This window comes from Cricetulus griseus, chromosome 4 (assembly GCF_003668045.3).
Source record: "Cricetulus griseus strain 17A/GY chromosome 4, alternate assembly CriGri-PICRH-1.0, whole genome shotgun sequence".
Taxonomy (NCBI): domain Eukaryota; kingdom Metazoa; phylum Chordata; class Mammalia; order Rodentia; family Cricetidae; genus Cricetulus; species Cricetulus griseus.
In genome coordinates, this window is record NC_048597.1 from 140,863,538 (window position 1) to 140,881,756 (window position 18,219).

The window sequence follows — 18,219 nt, forward strand, 5'->3', positions numbered from 1 at the left end:
CCTCCGCCCCAGGGAGCGTCGAGAAAGCTCTTTTTTGGATGCAGGAGGGGGCATCTGGTTCTGCTAGGCTGGAAAGCTGAGGCTGGAGCAGAGGAAGAATTATTAGGCTCCGGAGAGCCTGGACTCAGCCTTTCCTTCTCCCGCTCCCAGCTCGCTCTCCCTTTCTTTGCTTTTGGCCCCACAACACTTCCGGCTGTTCTGAGAGGGCAGGGGACAAGGACCGTGCTGCTTCGGGAGTTCTGGGAAGTTGTGACTGACAAGGATGGGGGTCTGTGGGTACCTGTTCCTGCCCTGGAAGTGCCTCGTGGTCGTATCTCTCAGGCTGCTGTTCCTTGTACCCACAGGAGTGCCAGTGCGCAGCGGAGATGCCACCTTCCCCAAAGCTATGGACAACGTGACGGTCCGGCAGGGGGAGAGCGCCACCCTCAGGTAGGGAGCCTTCCTTCATCTGGGGACTGAACCCATTGGACATGGCTTCAAGGGGAGAGGGGGCGTGAAAGAGAAAAGAAGGCCTGAAAGAGGGGCATTGGAGCATGTGAGAAGCCTTTTGCAGGCCCAAGAAGTGGCCACTTGCGTCGTGTGCTTGCTGATACCATTTTTTTTTTCTTGGATGGCTTTGTCATTTGGTCCTCTTTTGGTCTGCAATTTTACAGGGACTGTTGAAGTCTACACTTGGAACTCCATGTGTTCATGGGACCATGGCCCCATGGTGTGGACACCCGGATGAGACTTGTGGACACTGGCATGTAAACACTGCGTGGTTAATTAAATACCCTTGGATTTTTCTTCCAGGCCAGGAGGATGTAATGACATAGGATTGGCATCAGGATAGCCAGCTAACTAACTCTCTTTGGCAGAAGTGTGTGTTGCTTGTGTATGGGGGTGTGTGGGGGGATAATCTCACAAAGACTCTAGATTTCCCGTGCCAGCCCACGATCTTTTATGAGTCTGCTGAAGATATAGCCACTCAAACTAAACCTATGCTGTGCACTCGGGCCCTGATGTAAATTATGAGGCCTTTGTATTTTTGTGTTCTGGGGCCAAGAAGAGGAAACATGTAGCGTTTATGCAGCGACATCATTCCTGTGTGAGAAGCACAATAGAGAAGCTTTTTGTTTTAGCTTAATGAGTTACAGAGAATCACTTCCATGCTCTAGGCAGAGGGGTGGAGATGCTTGGAATATGAACCTTTGGGGACTGGGCCTGCTGCAGCAGAGACTTTAATAAAAATGCAGCCACCACTTTCCACCAGCTCAGCAGATATCATCTTTTATCCCTTTAATGAGGCAGTTCTGGTCCTAGGAGACAGATTCAGGGACGTCCCAGCTTAACTACGTCTCACAGTGTACACAGGGTGAATGCATTTGCCCTGCCTATGACTTTGATGGTTATGGTGAAAATAAAACATCCTGACCCAGATTCTGTAGCCAGAATGCCTGGCGTCTGCAAGGAGAGATAGAGGGTGGGGTTCACTTCTTCTTGTTGCCTGTGCTTTTCCTTGTGGAGCCCTTCCAGCCTACACTCAAGTCTCATCGAGAGGAAGGATCAAGAGCCTCTGAGACATTGCTGTTCCTTATGTTAAACTTGGATACTTGCTACCTTGGTTGGTTCTTAGGTGAACCTTCTTTTCAGCTAAAGCCCTATCTTCTGGACCTGCACAGTCCTAGAAAGGAGAACAGAGATGTCCCTTCCAGGCCGTATGAGTTGCAAGTGCTTCTGGCTCCATGAGTATCCCTTAGCTTGTAGCAGATGCGAGTGCATTATCCTTACTTTGTTGCTTCAAGAAAGGTTCCAAGTCTGCACTTTGAGATATGATTTGGAGGAATACATATTTTCAGAGGACTCGTGGTTTACAGGTGCCAACAATATATAATCACAATGTATATGAACCCTGGGAAATGTGCATACACACTAATGGGGGGAAAGGATTTGAACACTGCCACACACCTCTTTTTCTTCCTTTGTTTGAGGAAAAGAGTTCCATAAACAAGGGGGATTTCACCAATAAATTTCCAAAATCTGCTGTCCTCCTCTTGCCCCTTAAAATTTAAATCAGAAACCTAGAAACTTGGGCTTTTGCCTTCTGGGATGCAGTAAGATCATTCTACCAGCAGAGGGCTGGCTTCCATCTACCATTTTTTATTAGCTGCTGGCCTGTTTTCATGATCTTCAATTCTTCTGTTTAACAGCTGGGCTTGGTAATGGGAACGAGAATAAAAAAAGGAAAAGCTGAATAGTTGCTTTTCATGCTTTGTGGAAAACAACAACGTACATGTTCAGCTATGACTGCTGCTGGTTACCTGACTATTGTTGTAGCTGATGTTAAAAGTAAGCACATTCCCAGCGTTAAGTTTTGCCTCTCTCCTCTCTTCTGCACATTTTCCCTGTGTAGACAAATCTATCCCCTTGTCCACGTCTCACCCTCCAGGTGTCTTCTTCATTTTTTTAACCTTGTGTACTCTTTTCTTTCATTACTCTATTTTTACAGGGCACCTCCCTGAAACTCTTTGCTGTTTGTTACTCATGTTATTTCATTTCTTCCCTTCATCATTAATTCTTACCATTCTCTATGTTAGAACCTGATTAATCTTTTTGCTACCATTTCAGCATTTCTTGAAATAAACTGAATGCCCTGTGCAGATTTCTGTGGCTCTCTCTTTTTCTTTTCCTTCCAATCTGTTCTATAAGCTGGCAGCTGTGTTCCCTTATCAGTAAATCTTGGTCCTCAGTTGTTCCACAGAGAGGCCACATTCTCAGTAAATGAGAGCCCACAGCCTTGGCCTGGGGAAAATCTATCATGTGTTATTTGGTAGTCCTTTTGCTCTTTAAAAAGTATTGCTCATTTTGTTTATTTTTTGCAACATTGAGGATTCAAATCCACAGTCTTATGCATGTTAGGAACAAGTTTTGCCACTGAGATCTCTCCACAGCCTTACAGCTCTATGGAAGTAACTTTTAAGTCTCCTTAAAAGAGTTCATTGGCGATTTATTGCTTGGGAATTTGGTGTTCTGTAAGTGTTGACAAATTAAGTGATACACACACCTAGCTGTTTTACCCAAATTCTAAACACCAAAATTACCAAGAGACCTTATCCTATACAAGAGCAAAGAGTCTTTAATAATTTAACAAGTTAACTGTATTGACTCCTTTCTTCTGTCAATCTGACACAGTGGGTAGAGTCAGAAGGACCCAGAGGGACCAAAGGGCAGGGATTTTATTGGGGCAGAGCAAGGGAAGTGTCTAAGGATCCACAACAGCCTCAGGATTGGTGCACTTCCAAGCTTGGGTGACCTGGCCTGTGTTTATTGATCAACTGGTTGCTATGGCCTATAGGCCCTCCCAGGGTGGTTGCTATGCTCTGTACATCACTGTTACCATAAAGCACATTCAGAGTCCACCAGCTAACTTCTGATTGGTTCCTTGCCATATAGAGGGTATCTGGCTTCCTAGTGACTTGGGCAGGCCCAGCAAGGTCAGGTAGGAAACTCAGCAACATGTGCTGAGTCAGAGGCCTACATCTTGCTGGGTCTTTTCTTCAGCCTGTCATGGCTGCTAAAGTAGGGGGCTGGGTAAGGGTCTGATCCCTTCGCTAGCAACATTAGAAAACCCTCTCTAAGGTGACTGCCCCAGTTTATGTGACCTCCAGTCTGTTCCTAATTCTTGTACCAAGTCAGGCAAGGACCAGAGACCAGTAAGTAAAGCAAAGAAATCCAGATGCCTAGGTAGACCCTCAGATTTTCCTATGAGAAGTTCCCAGCTCGGAAGACAGTTGTCTCCTGTAGGAGATCAGTTTTGTGTGACAGGCCTTTGGTTGTACTGAGGGACCTTTGGAAGTGATGTACCAAAGAAGACCCTGAGTTTTCAGTATAGATGAAAACTCATTTTACATAAGTGAGATGATACTATCACCCCTGTAACTACTTCATAGGGCTGCTTGAAAAGTAAAAATAATTATTTTAATATTGAGTTATTTTGCCTTTTTGGAAGAGAGATGATATGGAAAATGAAGGTGCTATTCTTTATGGTTGAATTATAGCTTCTATGAATCTGATTTGAATTCATTATTACAAATGGGCCCTCTTGGCCGGAATCATTTCATTACAATTATGTGCTGTTGGGTTAAAAATGTTCTGTGACTTTCCATTAGATTAGATATGACAAGTATCTAGGAGTCCTCTGTCTGAATCAATGCCCATATTCAGATGGGTGGCTAGGGTATGGCAACAGTCAGCTGACATCTATTAAGCCATCTCAGCAGCAGCCATCAGCTAGCCATACTTTCTTCATGGGCCACGGGGACTTCTTGCTTTTCTTTAGTTCCTTTGTAGGGTTTTGTTTCCCAGTTCACATGGATATTTTGAGGGATGCCATAGATGAGTGGCTGTACTTGTGATAATTTGTTCCAAGCAGTGGCAAAAGCCAATACAGTGGTTTGTTTTATTGTTGCTCTTGTTATTGTTTGTTTGCTCCCTTTTTCATAGTAGAGTAATCCATCGCTGATCCATGCTTGCTGATCTGGGATTATGCTTAATGGCTCTTTTTCTAAACTGTCCTGCATTTTCGCTTGGAGTTTGGAGGTACTCCATTCAGAACAAGCATTTGAGGTTTAACTACTGCCAGAGAATAATCTGGGCAGTGGAATTTTGCCAAATCAGCTGGGACAGTGGAACTCCCAAGGACAATGCCCTTGTGTTGAGCTGGGTGTTTTCTGTCTTGCACACCCACTGAAAGCAGCTTGCCCTTTTGCATGAATTAGGACAACTATCAGGTCTTTCAAAGTATGCATGAAGCCTGTGTATGTTAATTTTGAAGGTGCCAAAGTTAGGGCTTGTTTCAGTGTGAGGTAGTTCTCTTGATCTGGGAAGATGAGTACATGAAAAGACCTTCCAGCAGATCCAGAAAGAACCTCCTTCATGGTGGTGATAACCTGGGCTTCTTGTGAAGGCACTTGAGAAACTATTTAAAATATCCCCTTGAAAGTGAGGATGAATAGAGTTCATTCAGGATGAATCAGAAAATAAAATTCAAATATTAGTCTCAGAGACTAAAGGAATCAGGATCTTTGGAGGTGGCCATGAATCCGGACATTTAAAACACTTTTCCAGCATTTCTCGAGTAAGCCAGAACTTGGATCCACTATTCTACAGGCTTTTTGAGTTTTAATATCTGAGCAAGGCTATTTTCCATGGTCCTTCCCTTGCACTGAAGCATCTCTCCCATGATATGTATGTGCCTTGTAGCTGTACCAGTGCTCTAGAAAGAGCAGAGCTCAGGGCCTGTCTACCTCTGGCTGACTCTTATACTATATCACACTGGCTCTCTGATGATTCTCAATTCGGTATGTTTGTGTACATATGGAAACAATTTCTGCCCTGTATATAACATTATATGAGAAAAAGGATACAGAGTTGTTCTGTTAACATTGAAGCCACGAGTATCCTTTGTGCAATCCTCCCACATGCTTAATTCATCTCCAAATTATTTATCTAATAAATGTAAATGCTGTGTAAATAATTGTTACCTTGTGTTGCATAGCAAAAAATGACAAGAACATGTTTAGTATAGACACACCTGGTTTATTTTTAGTGTATTTTATCTATGACTGTTGAATCTATGGCTGTAGAACTCACAGATATGGAAGGCTGATTACATGTGCTAGTTGCTACTGAGACTAAATGGAACTCCTTGGTAACAATTGATGATATTCTCAGCTTATTCCTGTTTTATCTTGTCTACTACCTCCTCTTCCACCCACACACATGCACACAACTTTCAATCTCCTTAATTTCACTTTTCCTCAGCTTCCTGCTTTCTGCATGTGGTCAAGAATTGTCCTCAGTTGAATCCCAGTAACACTTGCTACAGACCTCTGTCCTAACATGCACTGTGGATATGTGATGTCACCGTGTGGTGACCGACAGGCTGTGCTATGGTGCAGCTCCTATTGTATTTGTTCTATATAGATACCATGGTGGATTAAAAGATGGATTAAAAGAGCGTGTACCATCTAAGGTGTGCCACCTTAGCAGGTCCCACTTCTTTAAAATACTCTTACCTCTATAGCAATGATATGCTCATATCTGAACAATGTGGCTGTAGGACACTCAAGGGCAGCATTTGGGGATCTGGGAATCTGAGGGATTTTGGATTCCACTCAAATCACTTGCCAGAGGGTACAGTTGTATCCACCAGTGTTTCAATTTGATCTGAAACCCTGCAGAAGTCTTTACTATCCCTGAGGGCAAGACAACAAGCAGGCAGCCGAGTTCAGAAGCTTCTTCTTGCTACTGTAGAATATATCTGGAAAGAAGGCAGGTGGGTCTTGCAGAGATTCACAAAGAGATAAACAGAATAGGAATGTTAGTGGCCCTGCTCAAGAACCAGGTGTACCGAGGGTCATATTACAACATTGCCTTGGCCGGGAAGAGCAGGGTTGGACTACCTATGTGACAGTCTGACATCCATCCCTGATGAGGGCAATCTCTCTCCCATGTACAGAATAAACGTACTCTAAAGCCAGAGATGGATGAAGGTGATGGAAAGTACTAAGCATGTAGACTCATACTTCCTGAACACTCTGGAGAACTAATAAACTATCATCTAAGCTTCTTGGCTATTTATCTGGCCCCCCTTTTTTTGTTTGCAAATGTGGCTACAGGGTCCAGTTTAGCTCTGTCTCTACTTGCCTTTCTTTTGATGTCTAAGTAAAGGATTCTGGCCTTGGCCTTCTTACTGTGTTCACCATGTGAGTAGCAGCAAAGGAGATGTAGTGTGCCATGGATCTGATAGTGAGACGCTGTGGAAGGGAAGAGTCAAGTCAGTTTTATTTGACCTTCCCAGTAATGACTTTGCAAATTACTTATTAGTAATAAGAATCTGACTTCTCAGTCATGAGATGAGAGAAGGGAATTAGTCTAAGATATAAGCAATAATCAGCATCACCTATTAAGGTATATTAAGTAGCCATGAAGTTACATATAATAATATATATATATATATATATATATATATATATATATATATATGGAGAGAGAGTGTGTGTGTTTATGGACACACACACACACACACACAGAGTCATTTCATATTTGTCTATTTCTTGTTCCCTGTTCAAGAAGACTCCTTTGCTTATGATTTATGTAGTGAAATTAAAGTTTGAGTAGAATCTATGCTAAAGGAGATCCTGTGTCCTTTGCATTTTGGCCCATCTGTAGTCCTGTCCTATCCCCCAATTATACCAGTTTATACCCTATTATACAGTTTTAAAAAATACAACATTTTAATTAATCGTTTGAGAATTCCATACAATGAATATATTCACCATCACTCTGTACCCCTAACTCCTCCTAGTTCCATTTCCCCATTACTTCTCAACTTCATGTCTTTCTTTTCTTTTCTGTTCTTTCCTTTTCCTTTCTTTTCCTCCTTCCTCCCTTCCTTTCTTTCTTCCTTCCTCCCTTCCTTCCCTCCTTCCTTCCTTCTTTCCCTCCTCCCTTCCTTTATTTATTTTTTTTTGAGACAGAGTTTCTCTTGCCTGGGCTGTGCCAGAACTCACACTGTAGACCTAACTGGCACCACAGAACCTACAGAGATCTGCCTGCCTTTGCCTCCCGAGTGTTGACATTAAAGGTGTGCACCACCCCCTGCCCCCTTTTCTTTTTGTCAATAATCTACTGTTCCAGTTAGGGTGTGGGTACATCTACTCTTTGACTGTAGGATACAACCATAAGGAAGACTTATTGTCTTTCCCCCAGAAGTCATCAACAGGCAATAGATCCTCAGTTAGGGTACAGATTTGTGACCAGCATCCTATTTAGTGGATTAACCTTGTTCAGGTCTAGTGAGTAAGCACAGCTGCCATGACTTCATGAGTACAGCAGTCCTGTCATGTCCAGAAGACATCATTTTACTCTGGCCCTCTCTAGCACTGACTATCACACTTTCTACTCTCTCTTTTGTGATGGCCCCTGGGCCTTGAGGGGGCAATGACATAGGTACCTCACTTGTGGATGAGAACTCCAGAACACTTATTCTCAAGTTTCATCAGTTGTGAGATTTTTGTGTCAACTGCTGTCCGGTTACATAAAGAAATGCCTCTGGTGAGGATTGGGAGAGACACATCTACAGGGTTATGACTGTAGAGAGCAGTTTGACACTATGTCTGTTTGGCAAAATAATAATAGTAGTTTCATCCCTGGGGCCTCTGAAGTTCTACACAATGGGGTCTTGACCAGATTTACAGTAACAGGGATATGCTTTTTACTATGGAACAGTCCTTAAATTGAATAAAAAAGCATTGGGTACCCCCCAAAACATCTGTATCTATACTGTAGCCATACAGGTCATTATTGTAGTTCACAGAGTTAATAAGAGGGAAAGAATGTTGATGACTTTCCTCCCTTCCATCAGCAACATAGCACCCCCCATACTATTAAAGCTATCTAGCAGAGAGGAAGTTTCATGGTCCATACCAATTGATTTCTTCATGTCCTGTGACCAAATTGTATAGTGTTTACAGCAACAGGGTCTTACCATCACATGGTGGTGTGCAACTAAGAGCAATGGCAATAACCTGTATTACTTGGGGGTCCTTGGAACACTCCTGACCAGCAACTCAAGAAAAGGTATCCCACTCCTAGCACTGGGCTTTTTATTTGGCAACCTATGGCTTCTGGGAGGAGTACTGTCTCACATGTATCATCATATATGGATAGATATAGAGTTGACAAAATAGTGGGTTTCCATATGGCCTTTTCAGACTTCTTTAGTGTTTTTATATCTTTCTAGAACCCTCACCTGCTCTATTCCCTCATGTGTCTCCATATCTTAACCTTACCCCCATTGTTCCCCTTTCCTGTCTCCATATCACCCATGTTCTACTCCTCCTCCTTGAGCTCTATGCTGCTCAGCACTTGTCCTGCTGGGATCCATGCCTCGTTTTCTTGACAGAGAAGGTTAGCCAAAGGAAGAGTTTGAGCCTCTTTTACTTCCCCTGCAGACTCTTTAATATACCTGCAAGGCCTCAGAAGACGAATATGCTTTGAAAACAAACCAAACCTCATATTATCTGTGATTTGCTGTGTCAGTTGTCACATCAATTACCCGTCATTCCACAGTTTTTCAGGATATTACAATCCCAATCTAAATTTCCTAGGCCATTAGCCAGTCAAAAGTTTTTATTGAAAAAAATCATTGTATTATTTATTTTGGTACATATGTATGGTATTTATTCATGTATGCACATATGTTCATGTGCACTTGGGTATGCATGTTCCATGGCATATGAGTGGAGGTCAGATGGCGACTTATGGGAGTCAGTTCTTTCCTTTTACCTTGTGGGTCCTTGGGGTTGAACTCAGGTTTCTGGGTTTGACAGTAAATGCCCTTACTAGCTGGCCACATGGCTGTTTATGGGATAGAGTCCAGGTTTGCTTCTGAAAGGCCTTTCTGCTGCTTCTCAGACTTACAGTATACCTTCCCCACCAAGATCTGGAGACTTGAGTGGTTTTCCTTGTACTGAAAATATAGAAAAGAGAAAGCATTCCCTCTGTTTCTCTGACTCACTAGGCTTAAGGCCTGGAGATTTGCATTGATATTTGCATTTGCTTTAGGGACTTTTGTCTTATCTAGAGGGTCTCCTGTGATTCCTGATATTTAAGTTCCTCATCTATATTCACGTAGCTATCAATATTCCTTCTGTAGTTGAAAATGGCTCAAACACTAAACAGAATAGTAACCACTGGTGAGTCTACCATACTGTCAAAGGTAACCCTTGGCTTAGAACCTGCTCTGCATGAACTATTCTGTAATGTGACCCCCTCCCCCCCAGCATATTAAGTGCCTCAAAAGACTTGCAAACTAAAACAAAGTAAACAGGTCATTTCTTGGCAAGAATGGACCAGTGAGAACTGGAGGAATTGAGTGATCTCAAAATGTAGACTCAAGAGAGGTAATTTCTGTAAGGCACTAAGTACATGCCATTCCATATTCTCCTTTCCATTTTTGTATTCACATTTTCATTTAAACCATTAAGGCTGTGAAGACAGCCACAGGGCTGCTGTTCACCTTGCCACTGATTCATACCCTAGAGAAAATTTGTGACCCATTTTAGCCTCCTCTTCCCTGGAAATGATACATTTTCCTTAAATTAAAGAGCTGCAGAAGGACTTGACCTGGCTTCCCATAAAAGTACTGATCAATAAAGTTTTTTTTTTAAAAAAATTGGTTTTGAGTATTAAACATTTTCAGTAGATCTTAAGATTTATGATGTCTCGATTAACCGAGTTTCCAATGCATTACAAGAACAAAGAATGTCATAAGGGGTTGTTAAGTTTTTCAGCCGGATCCAAGAGTATATTTTAACTCACAATTACCCCAAAACTGTATGCTAGTGGTGAAGAATAATACCAAGTAATTTTTTGTAGAACTAATCATGCTGAAGATGAAAAAATGAATGAGATAATTTTCAATTTTTTGTGAGTGCCAATGCAGAAGAAAAGTAGTTGCAATGAAACAAAGATAACATGGAAACATATTCTCAATGATATTTCTGAATACATTCACAAATTTTGGCAGTTTGAATACTGTTTCTACTGATCCAAATTTAACTTCAAGGTGTAGAGCTGACATTGAGTTTGGTTTGTAGATCCATGTATATATCTGCCATGAGCATATGTGGTGATTAGGTATATTTGATAAATGTTACTAAAGAAGAGAAGACAGGAAATGTATTTGAGAGGCTAGACTCTCAGCTCAGTGATGAAGAGTTCTTGTAGAGGACCAAAATTCAGTGCCCAACACCCATGCGGGACAGCTCATGGCCCCTAGTAACTCCAGTTGCAGGATATTTGATGCCTTCTCTTGTCCACTGCAGTCACCCACACTCTCATGCACATACATTCTCCTCCCATACACATGGGATTAAAAATAAAATAAAATTTAAAACAAGAAAAAGGAATTGAAAGGCAAAAATGAAAATAACAGAAAGTCACATGATAGAAGAGCACAAAATATTTCTTTGTTGGAATCAGTTAAGATGTAATGGAAGAGAAAGGAAGAAGGCAGCTGTGAGAATGGGCTGGGGCCTAAAGTAGAGTTATGAAACAGTCAAAGATAGAGAAAGCCAAGGAATAAAGAAAGTGGCCAAATAAGAATCAGTGGCTGTCTGACTTTTGGGACCACCGAAACATACATATGCTGGCATCCAGTTTGTGTAGCTACTAGAAGAGGCAAAGACAGCCCACAGAGAGTCTCAGGTCAGCCCTTTATGAACCCTACTTTTCCCCTGTGGCCCCACAGCAAGTGTAACCCCCTTTCTTGCCATGAGTCCTAGTCAATGTCTAATCTAGGTTGGATCCTGCTCATGCTCCCTGTGGTCTGTCACTCAGCTTTGTCTTCTCAGAATCTCTTCTCTGAGGGACCATTTCCCTTGACTCTTCTCTCCCCATCACAGGGTTCAGACACTTTGCAAAGTTCTACTTTAGCATGTTCACTCAAATGTTCCTTGTGCAGACCACTTTATGGGAGAGCTGAAGGCCTCCTCACTCCTATTTGCCCGGCCCCTCCTCAGGCCAACAGTTCATCCTCAGATGTATGGCTTCTATGCCACATGTCTGCACTCACCACCCAGGGAAGGCATCCTGCCAGGGAACCTTCTTGTTCACTCTGGCTATTTGAACTTTCCAGGTGGGAAAAATGGAGTCATTATCTTCATCCACAGGAAACTGAGCCTACCAAGTGTTATATTATGGTGACTATGCTTCCACTGAGATATTGGCTGTTAAGAACCCCCTGTAAGTGCAAGGGATTACAGTTCTCAAAGTTGCTTGTTATGCTGTCTCTAAAGATATTTTTCTTGTGCAGGGGATGCAGGACAGTTAGTAGAGTGCTTGCTTGGCATTCATAAAGCTCAGCTTTGATCACCAGCACCATATAAATCAGATATAATGGTGTCTGTAATCCTAGAATTTGGGAGGCAGAGACAAATAGATCTAGAGTTCAAAACCATCAGCTTACACAGTGAGTTTGAGGCCCACCTATAATATATGGGAACCTGTCTCAAAATAAAAATAAAACATAAACAAAATAATCAGATACTCCTCTTCCTAGGTACTTTCCACAAACCCTTTGTTAAAGGTATTATCCTCTATTTCTCTTTGAATCCTCAGTTCCCAATACAATACTAATGCATGGTAGGTGCCCCAAATTGTTTTAAAAGCTGTCTGTCCTATCCTGTCCCCTGCCCTTCATACAGGAACCCAAACACACAGGCATCCTGACATCCCTGAGAACCTTCTCATTCTAATGGAGATATCCTCACCTATTTTGAATTGGGAAGTCATTGAAGTTACAACCAGAGTTTCTGGCATTTGAATTCTAGTTGAGATAATGATCTCTCCCTACACAGCTGGTATTTAACTTGTCCTGTCTCCCCCTGCTTGTTACAATTGCAGTATCTGTGAATTTCACAGTTCTTAAAGACACTGGCAGGAGATTCTGAGCAGCTGCAAGAGAGGTATGCCTGCTGCCTCCCAATTAAAAAAAAAGTTTCCTCCATAAAGGCTGTCCTGGAAGTCTGTCTGTACACTTTGGAGGATGGGAAGGCCAAAGTGAAGACTCTCAAAGGGCATCTAGGATGAAGAGATTTTGTACACCCTCACTTGGCCATGTGAATGCAGCTGCCTCTGTAACAAGCCCCACAGTGACATTCCTGCCTATCTCAGCAGCCTGTGTGCTCTGCACCTGTGCAGTGGGAACAGTTTATAGAATGCTCTTGATTATATGCTCTGTTTTACAATTGGCAAGTCAATGGGTGCTTAGTGAAATGTAAGATAAAGTATAACCTCTATCAAGAGGTTAAGAACATCAGCTCCACAGTCGAAAGACTCATTCAAATCCCAACCCTGCTAGTTCAGTAATGGCTGTATGTGGTTGGACAAGTGACTCAATTTCTCTAAATCCCAATTTCCTGATTAGAAAAAAAAGCGGGACTATATATCCACTTCACTGGGTTATTGAGAGGGAGGAGACAGCCTTGAATTTGTAAAGGGCTCAACGTCAGAAATTGTAGCAAGCTCACAGTGAACAACAACCACTTTAAAAATTTAAAGACACAACCATCTTTCTTTATTTAGGAAGTTGGCTCCTATGCAGACTGGAAAAATCTGTGGATTCCACAAAACAGTGCAGTATTTGCATATAACCTACGCACATCTCCCTGTATAGTTTAAATTATCTCTAAATTGCACATAATTTCTCACACAATGCAAATAGCCGCTATGCTGCATTGTTTGGGGAATGATGCTAAGAAAGAAATGGCACACATATAGTCAGCGTATTTGCAATTATTTGTTAAATAGGTTTGATCTGTGATTGTATGAATTGATAATATAGAATTTAAGATATGGAAAGCTGGCCACATCGGATTCGACTTACACAATGGCATTTATTTAGTGTCTACTACATGCCAAGCATCATTGTAGAAGAGCAGACATTTAAAAGCTGGATTTCTTTTTTAAATGTCCATACATAGTGAATATATGGGTAGAAAACAGAGCTCACATGTCAGGAAATAGGGGAGATGGAAGATAAGGAGCAGAGAGAAGAAACATTGATTTAAGTGAAATATACCCATATTAAGTGCTTGAATCCACTAATCAGAGCACATATATTCAACCATGTGAGTAAATGCCATTTCACATGGTGTCCTCAAACTTGGAGTCACATCCTATGCCCCACATTGGGTCCTGCCACCATCCTCAATAAGTTAATAAAAAGAGCCAAATTAATAGGAGAAAGCAGAAAAAGATTTATTCAATGTGGCCATATTTAGGACAACCGTGCAGAAGATCCTTCAAGTTTGTGTAGGTGCCCTGAAGTGAGATAGACCTTTAAATGTAGGGCCAAGGACTTTTACCTCCAACAGTCCTAGACAAGGTTTCATCCCACCCATCATTAACCCACTGTTGCCTGGACTTCAGTCTCATCCAGAAAGTTGTTGGAACTGGGTGAAATCTCTTTCCAAGAAACAAATTCTCCCTCTGGCTGGAGCCTTTCCCTTTTTCCATAATAAGATTCTTGTCCAATTTCTTTAGGGTCCATTGTTTCAATAGTTTGATAGCCAGACTGAGAGACACAATATCTCTTTAGAATATGTTCACTTTTACTATGCTGGTGTACAAGGAATTTTTATTGAGCCTTGCCAAATCCCTCTATGCCTCCTTTAAAATTTATCTTTAGCTTTTCATGGGTGTTTGGCCTGGGTATGTGTATGTGTACTCTACAAAGGCAGTACCTATGAAGGCTGGAAGAGGGTGTTGGATCCTTTGAAAATGGAGTCACAGCTGTGCGCTGCCATGTGGTGGGTGGGAACCAAACCCAGGTCCTCTGCAAGAACAATTGCTTTTAGCAGAACCATCTCTAAGTCTACATGCCTCTTTTCTGTGTGACATATATTGTATTTATTGCTTTTTTTTTAGTTTATATGACATTAAACTCATTCCCATGGCAGCATGCCATCACTACCATTCGTCTTCAGAGCTTCCTTCACCTGTGTCTAGTGAATCAGAACCCATCATTATTCTTACTCCAGTTCCTGGAAACCACTATCCTATTTTCTGTATGTATGATTTTGACTATCCTTTGTACATGAGACAATGGTATCATATGATATTACATGTCATTTTATGACTGGCTTCTTAGGTTAGTCCCATGTCTTTCAAGGTCCACTCCTGTTGTAGCATGTAGATGAGATTTCCTTTGTTAACACCCACGCATTGTGTTTTCTATTCATCTTCTGAATGGCATTTGGCTTGCATTCACTAGTATGACTAATTGTGCCATGGCCATGGGTTGTGCAAATACTTTTGAGTCCTTTCTGTTTTATTTTTTTCAAGACAGAGTTTCTCTGTGTAGCTTTGGAGCCTATCCTGGCCCTCACTCTGGAGACCAGGCTGGCCTCGAACTCACTGAGATCTGCCTGCCTCTGCCTCCTGAGTGCTGGGATTATAAGTGGAGTCCTTTCTTTTGATAATTTTCTTCATGATCCCAAATGATGCATTTCATGCAGTTTTCTATTTAAGTATTTGAAAAACTACCATACTACTCACTCAGTGGCTGCAGCATTTTATGTGCCTACTAAGAGCTAAGAGAAATTTGCTTTTCAACACTTCCACAACACTTGTTATTTTCTGTTTTTGCTTATTACTTTTGCAATATTAAATTGCAAATAAAATTGCATTTTATTGTGGTTTTGATTTATATTTCACCAATGATGGGCAGCATTGGTATGTTTCCTGCCTGTTTATGCATCTTCTCTGAAGAAATGTCTATTCAATGCATTGTTCATTTTTTTAAACAATTTTCTTTGTTGTTGGGTTGTAGTTTTCATGCATTCTATAAAGTAAACTCTTTGTCAGACATATGATATGCAGATATTTCTTCCCAGTCAATGCCTTGCCTGTCACTTACTTGTAGTGTTGTTTGGGACTAGGATTTACATTAAAGAGCAGAGCTCCTACCTGACATACTAGCTCTTCAGTTTTTCTGCTATCTAGTTTATGCTTTTTTATGCCTATGTTTTTGGGATGTCTTGTCTAAGAAATTATTACCATATCCAGCATAATTAGTTTCCTTCCTATTCTCTTTAGCAGTTTTACAATCATAGCTCTTATATTTGAGCTGACTTTTGTATGTGGTATAAGGCAAGGGTTCAACTGCCTGCTTCTACATATGAATATCCAGTTCCCCCAACACTATTTGTTAAGAATTTTTCTTTCAATTTCATGACCTTGCCATTTCATTGGAAAGCATTCTAACATTTTTTAGATTTATGCTGTGTTCGAGAGTCTATAAACCTCTGTGCCTGGACCACACTTTTTTGATTTCTGCAACTTTGTATTAAAGTTTTAAATCAGGAAGTATATGACCTTTAACTTTGTTCTTTTTAAATGTCGTGTTGGCTACCTATAGTCTATTATAGTTCCATATGATAGATTTTTATATTTTTAAAAAATTAAATAGAGATTGCAGTAAATTGAGATCACTTTCAGAAAGTGTTGGCATCCTAGCTATCACGGTTGCCTAGTCACAAAAAGTGATGTGCTTCCACTGATTTTGTCTTTTCTTGTCCCGACCTGCAGGATGCCAACCTGGGTCAAGTGAGTTGGGGATAGGGAATGGGGACAAGAGACACAGAAAGAACGACCGCAAGACAGGATTCTGATCAAGTGGAAAACTTTACTTTTCTCAGGCTAGCATATATAGTCAGTAGAGCAGGATATGGGGAGGGGTAGAATGGGTTGTTTGTGCCCAGGTGTTAGTGTAGGCAGGATATTAGGAAGCCACAAAGAGTTCATGAGTAACAGGTGTAGGAATAGGTTGCCTAGGTGACTGAGCCTGTGGGTGGAGGACTGGGTCAAGTTGTTTCTTTTCTTGAGCTGAGGTTCTAAGGAGCTGCTATGTAAAGGTTAATATACAACTATGTCACTGGCCAAGCATGGCCTAGGATCTCATGGTAAGCCCTGAGATTTGGCTCCCAAAATTTTCTACCCACTTTACACTTCGATAAACTTTTATTTGTGCAAGCCCTTCACCTTCTTCGTTACACAATTTTGTTCTTTTTACTTTTGGTAGGAGAGCTAGGACCAAGTACCCAGGGCCTCACAGATGCTAGGCAAGCGCTTTACCACTGAGCCACACACCCATACATATTCTATTTATTCCCATTCCAAAAAATCAAAATCCTTTTCATAATTTCTTTTTAGATTGTTCATTGTTAGTATACAAAAGTACAGGTGATTTTTGTGTGGTGATTTTATATTCTGCAACTTTACTGAATTTTTATTATATTTTTTGGTAGAATCTTCAAAAATTTCTGCACTTAAGATCTTTTCATTTGTTTAGGTCATGTTTTCTTTTGGTGAGCCACCATGTGGTTTTTGGGTATTGAACTCAGGACCTTTGGAAGAACAGCCAGTGCTCTTAACCTCTGAGCCATCTCTCCAGCCCATGATTATGTCATTTGTAAACAGAATTTTTTCTTCTGCCGTTCCAATTTGGATTTTTTTTTTTAAAGTCACAAGTTTCTTGCCTTATTTTTCCTAGAGTTTTCTAAACCCTTTTCAAAAGAAGTAGTAGAAGCTGACTGGCATCTTTGTCGCCCTCCCCCATTATTAGAGGAGAAGCACTAGATCTTTTACCACTGAGTATGTTCTTAACTGTGCTCTGTATGTTTTCTTAAATGTTTTTTTTTTCTTTTTGCAGAAGTTGAAGTGATAATGTGCACTTTTTTTTTCCTCCAGTATGTTACTATGGTTTATTTCAAAGACCGATTTTCATATGTTAGCTACCCTTGCATTCTGGGAGTTAATATGTTAGCCATACTTGCATTCTGGGAGGCAATATCATTTGGCTGTGATGTATAATCTTTTCAGGATACTTTTAAGGTCCATTTGCAAGCATTTTATAAAGAATTTTACCTCAATATTCATAGGAGGTTTTCGTCTATAGTTTTCTCTTTCTTCATCATGGTATCTGGGTGTGACTGGTTCACAGAATGAGCTGGGAAGTGTTTGCTTTTCTTCATTATTTCTGGAGGATTTTGAAGAGGGCTGTTGTTAATTATTCTACAAATACTTGGGGGAATTTATTAATGAAACCATCTGGTCCTAGGCTTTGTTATTGGGGGATTGCTGAGTAGTGATCCAGTCTCTAACTAGTTACAAATCTGGTCAGATATGCTACATCCATATGACTTGTTCTGGAAAGGATGAATTACTTCTAAGAATTTCCATGTTTAACCAAGGTTATCTATTTACAGGCATCCATGTGTTCACACTACTATGAGTAATCGTTTTTTTTTTGGTTTCCATAAAATTATTTGTAATGCTGCCATGTCCTCCTTTCCATTTATATGTTTTTTATGTGACTCTTCTTTCATTTCTCAGTCAGTCTAGCTGAAGATTTGCCGTTTGGTTAATTTTTCAAAGAATGAACTTTGGTTTGGTCAACAATATAATCATAGTTTCATTTTCCTCCATTTTTCTGTTATCTGTATTGTTTACCTTTAGTCTAATTTGTTTATATTCATGGCCTTCTTCCAGTGTTGTTTAGTTTGTTCTCTCTTTGTAGACCTTTACATGTTTAAAGTTAGCTTGTTAAGAAAACTTTTGTATCATAATGTGTTTAGAGCTATGAATCTCCCACTTCACATTGTTTTTTAT

The 18,219-nt window shown here is 40.9% G+C and overlaps 1 protein-coding gene across 3 annotated transcripts in view; it reads left to right on the top strand.

The window, feature by feature from the left end:
* The first annotated feature begins 262 nt into the window (after nucleotides 1–262).
* The window catches only part of Opcml (opioid binding protein/cell adhesion molecule like), a 522,006-nt gene continuing 504,049 nt past the window's right edge, over nucleotides 263–18,219 (top strand). For all 3 annotated transcript variants that reach the window (XM_035444368.1, XM_027411722.2, XM_027411723.2), the window contains exon 1: nucleotides 263–429. In XM_035444368.1, the coding sequence (XP_035300259.1) occupies nucleotides 263–429 (167 nt within the window). The remainder of the gene's footprint in view (nucleotides 430–18,219) is intronic.